The sequence below is a fragment of the Montipora foliosa genome, chromosome 2, assembly GCF_036669935.1.
Source record: "Montipora foliosa isolate CH-2021 chromosome 2, ASM3666993v2, whole genome shotgun sequence".
Classification (NCBI taxonomy): Eukaryota; Metazoa; Cnidaria; class Anthozoa; order Scleractinia; family Acroporidae; genus Montipora; species Montipora foliosa.
Genome location: NC_090870.1, coordinates 22,280,927 through 22,285,926, shown reverse-complemented (window position 1 = coordinate 22,285,926; position 5,000 = coordinate 22,280,927). Strand labels below are relative to the sequence as shown.

The 5,000-nt window shown below is 38.5% G+C and overlaps 1 protein-coding gene across 2 annotated transcripts in view; it reads right to left on the bottom strand.

Moving 5' to 3' along the window:
- LOC137992673 (recQ-like DNA helicase BLM) overlaps positions 1-5,000 on the bottom strand; it is a 112,836-nt gene that overhangs the window by 39,550 nt on the left and 68,286 nt on the right. For both annotated transcript variants that reach the window (XM_068838153.1, XM_068838154.1), the window contains 2 exons: positions 993-1,075; positions 1-273 (listed from right to left, as the gene is read on the bottom strand). The exon at positions 1-273 is cut by the window's left edge and continues 285 nt beyond it. In XM_068838153.1, coding sequence (XP_068694254.1) covers positions 1-273; positions 993-1,075 — 356 coding nt within the window. The remainder of the gene's footprint in view (positions 274-992; positions 1,076-5,000) is intronic.

The following is a 5,000-nucleotide window of genomic DNA, read 5'->3' as shown; positions in this document are numbered from 1 at the left end:
TGTCATTGATCACGCTTGTACAGGCTCGAGAAACCTCAGAAACTGAAGAGCTGAGAACCTTGGTAATCTGAGGGACGCTGATCACTTTTGATTGTCTTTTGTTCATTTCCACTGAAGAAAAGTCATCACTCCCATAGATTCCATGTTTGAATAATGAACTTGTTGCATTGTCTTTTTCTAAAACACTTCCCACACAATGTATATTATTCAGGGATAATGTGGATGGTTGTTTGCTGCAACTTGTCTGGTTTGAAACTGTAAGACCAACTGAAACTGCAAGAACCAACTATGAATATGTGTACTGGCACTTATATTTGACAACAGCATTAATAACATATGTTTGACAAAGCAAATTCCTCTAAGACTAGTAAGGATGTACCTATGGGTACACGTTTTGTTGTCATTTGTTTGTCACCTTGGAATGTGAAAATTATTTGAGGCCAATAATTGTTACGTGTTTAGGTCACTTACACATACCGGTTAGTAGTTTATAGTTTTCCCTTTTTCCTTTATTGGACCTTCACTGTTTTTCCCAACCTTTAAACACCAGAGGCTGCATTGGTTTGGAGAATACATTTATCTCTCCAGTTTTCCCCAAGGAGGCTTTTTTGAACTGGCAAAATGCTGACAAGAGTTGTTTACCACGTGTTTACACTTTGGGAAAAAAATATCTGCGACCATTCCCATCAATCAATAGTATCATGAACCATGCAAAGGAATTAAAAGTTTAGCAGAAAGCGATTTTGTTGGCCATTTCACAAGTAAAAGGTTTTCATCAGTACCTTTAAACTTTAAAAGGCACAGTATGCTCCGAAATATAAACCGTGACTCTCATGACTGTCAATTGCATTGTCATAGAGATCTAACCACAAGATAATATTCTGCATTTAATGTTGTCACTTGTTTTGCTACAGCACCTGTGTCCATTTTGGTTACTGCATAGGGGGACCTAGGAACAGAAGGTTAAGGTAGAAGGTTCTTCTTCAACTAACCATTCCTAAGATTGGAACTGGGGCTTTCTCCTCGTTGTTTTAACATGGTTTCGAGCTCGCCAACTTGGGATCTTACTCTTTTCCTATAAAAAATATATGTATTAGGATGTATACGCCATCCAGATAGCATCATTTTACAACTGCCTGTACATTTTAAATGACAATAGTTATTGTGAGTTGTCAAAAACTCACAAAAATTCATTCAATGTTAAACTACACGTAGTTTACATGTAGCTTTGAAGTGACCAGTGACCAGTTTTTCTCACGACAAAATCATAAGCCTCTGTCTTGGTAGACCCTGTAGCTTTCCAGATGCGGTCTATGATTGGAAAACGAACAATTGATACAACAGAAACAATGCACCTATATAGCCCTGATAACAAAAGAAGCTACAGGTCATAAGGACCAATGAAAATAGCAGTCTGGAATAGGTACAGGATTACATGGGAACTGTCTTAGAAGTAGGGTCTCAAGGTCAGGCAAGAGTTGGCCTTTTGGAGTGACTTGAAAACGGCATTGCAGTATGTTTACACAGCAAATGAAAGCAGACGTTTACACAGCTTTGATGCCAATCGAGTACAAGAGATCCATGATGCAACCCGAGGCCTCCAAGAAGCAAAATTGAATAAGAACATTCCTGTGGATTAATGAACCTGCTTTCTTGTCTTAATCTGAAGAACAATGGCCTCAAGACATATCCAAAGGTCGTCTCTGCAAAAATGATAAAGAAGTAAGAAAGACAAAGTGGAAGGTGGCAGTTAGTGATCATGACACGCATTCTAGCATGGACCTGCCATTTAATCCAGAATCGCATGCGAATGTTCAAGACCATGTTTTGTCACAACTAACCAAATTAGTCTGCAATGCAGAAATACGCACTGTATGGAAAAGCCAAAGAGATTGGTATCACCTAGACCTTAATTGAAGCCTTCTTCTTTAACTCACAAAAGGTGTCCTCACAAGGTTCTGACATAAACTTGACTGTATCAAAATCCACCATCTTAAAACTTAGATGTCTGAATACAATAACACTCTCAAGGTAAACGCTTAAATTCACTTCACTTAAATTCGCCTCCTGGACAGGCCTCCAATTTCTGTTATGGTAACTATCCAAAGAGTCTAGAAGTTTTCAAAAGTTACTATTTACAGCTATATTACAATAAGCTCTAATCTTAAACTTGTGAGTCACAGATTATTTTGAAATGGATGAGTCACAGTTCCAGAAAATTCTTGAAACAACACATTGCATGACATTGACCTTCGCAAACTTTCCAGATAATTCTGATCCTTGTAACAATATCCTCTGCATTTGTACAGCACAAGTAACAGGCATTAGTTTTAAACAACCTAAGACAGATGTTTTGGATCAAGCACTTTTGGAGATGCTGGCCTATAATTAATGCTGAAATTGAAGAAGGGAAGCTTGTGACATTTGTTAATTTATTTATTTATTATTTTATTTACTGCAATCAGAAACCCATAAGGGTTGAAATGTGTAACGCGCGTTCACAGCTTTCGAATATTCAGTGCTAAGTACCATATTTGAAAACCCCTCGCTCCAATTAAGTTCGCGCGAAAACATTGTTGGTATTGCGTCACGGTGTTCTTGCGAAATGATTGGTTGAATGTTTCTCTCTTGTTGTTCCAAATATGGTACAGTGTACTTAGCAAATTGAATATTCAGAAGCTGTTTTCCCAGCACACAAGGGGCCGTTACACGTTTCAACCCTTATGGGTTTCTGCTGCAATTTAATGGCAGAAAAACGTATATACAGGTATAATAAAGAGAGAGAAAAAAAGTCCATAAGGAGAGCCTGCAAAAGAGTCCCAGACCCCATGTAAAACCAGACCACCAAATACATACTTATAATACAATGGAGATACTTATTCTACAATAATAATAATAATAATAATAATAATAATAATAATCAATCCCCGTGTCCTTGAAATACCAGGTTGGCATTATTTGGCTGGGTACAGCCATGCCTCATGGGCAGGAGGGGCTCTTAAGTCTTGGTCAACAGACCTCCTAGAGATGGTTTCTCAAAAGAAAAAAACTGGTGGTAGTCACACCTTAAAACTCCACCCTCTTATGAGTGAAAATGTCTAATGATAAGTTATCAGACAACGGCATGAATGAGGCCGGAACTACAAGTGAAGGTGTCTCGGCCAGCAGGTACTCAATAAGAAAGAATGGCCGGCTGTCCAAGCTGGAACTAAAGACGATAAGGAGAAGGATACAGCAGGAAGGTGAGGAAACCCATGAGATGGAAAATGCTACGAAGAGTGCTGATATAGACCAAAATGTGGTGGATGAGGTAGAGGGGGGTTTGGAAAATGGGCAAAATGTTGATTTTGTTGTGAATGAGACTGAGGACTTACCACCTGAAGACAGGACAATTATAGACCAAATTAGAAAGATCATCGCTGAGGGTTTAGGAAACAACCATGGTTATTCATTTAAGAAAGTTGATAAGAAAGTTGATAAGAAGATTGGAAGGAAAAACTAGGAAAGTAAACAAGGCAATCAAGCATGTGGCGACAAAGGACATAACTGAATGAAACAATCTGATCAAAGCTGCTAGTGTATGGGTTGCTAGACAGTTGGGTCTAAAAAAGCCGATGAGAGGTAAGAAAGTGGAACCATGGTGGAAAAGAAGAATCGAGGGAGATCATAAGAGAATAAGGAGGGAAGTGAACATATTGGAGAGGGAAAAACGAGGAGAAATCAAATGAAAACGAACTGTTCAAGAACTGGAAAATAAATACAACATTAAAAGAAAGGGGCTAACATAAATTCCCAGTTCAATTCTTCATAGACCTTTTTCTGGTCGCGTCTCAAACATCCGATTTTGTTGGTATTGTGTTATTCTTTGTTCGTATCGTTTGAGTTTTGCACTGTTTGCCAACAACTTTTGTTTAAGTTCTTCAATTACCAATACACCTTATTCCAAAATGGCCGCTGATTTATGCGGATACAAACTGGCCCTCGTTGCCTCTTTTGCGTATGCAACATTTTGGCGGCGTTTCCTCGAGGATTTGAGACTTTTTAAAAAATCGTGTTTTTTTGTCAGAATCCCCCTTTAAGCTTAAAATTCATAAGAATATTTTATCTTGAACGAGGCAACAAGGGCCAGTTTTTATCCGCATAAATCAGCGGCCATTTTGGAATAAGGTGTATTGGTAATTGAAGAACTTAAACAAAAGTTGTTGGCAAACAGTGCAAAACTCAAACGATACGAACAAAGAATAACACAATACCAACAAAATCGGATGTTTGAGACGCGACCAGAAAAAGGTCTATGAAGAATTGAACTGGGAATTTATGTTAGCCCCTTTCTATTAATGTTGTATTTATTTTCCAGTTCTTGAACATTTCGTTTTCATTTGATTTCTCCTCGTTTTTCCCTCTCCAATATGTTCACTTCCTTCCTTATTCTCTTGTGATCTCCCTCGATTCTTCTGTTCCACCATGGTTCCACTTTCTTACCTCTCATTGGCTTTTTTGGACCCAACTGTCTTCCAACCCATACACAGAGTCCCCCTTTAAGAACGAGGCATCAAGGGCTAATTTGAATGAAAACAAAAGAATATTTAAATGCAGCTGGCATTTTGGAATAAGGTGTAACGGTGAAAGTGTGATACCTGATGTTTAAGAGAGTAAGAGCTTTTGGAATGGTATTTGGGGGGTGGAAAAGGAACATAACCGAACAGCAGACTGGTTAGAGAAGTTAAAGGGAGAGAAGGATTATGACCAACAGGAAGCACTAGAAATATCCGAGGTGATGGTCAAGAAACAAGGTAAGAAAATTCCAAATTGGAAACCTCCTGGTTGGGATGGCGTTCAGGGGTTTTGGATTAAAAGACTGGATATGATGCATAGCAGAATTGCGAGCCAACTCAATGAAATTTTAAACGTAACAGCCAGGTTACCCGAATGGATGACTTATGGCAGGACAGTCTTATGCCAAAAAGATCCTGCTAATAGTATTGCAGTCGATAATATTA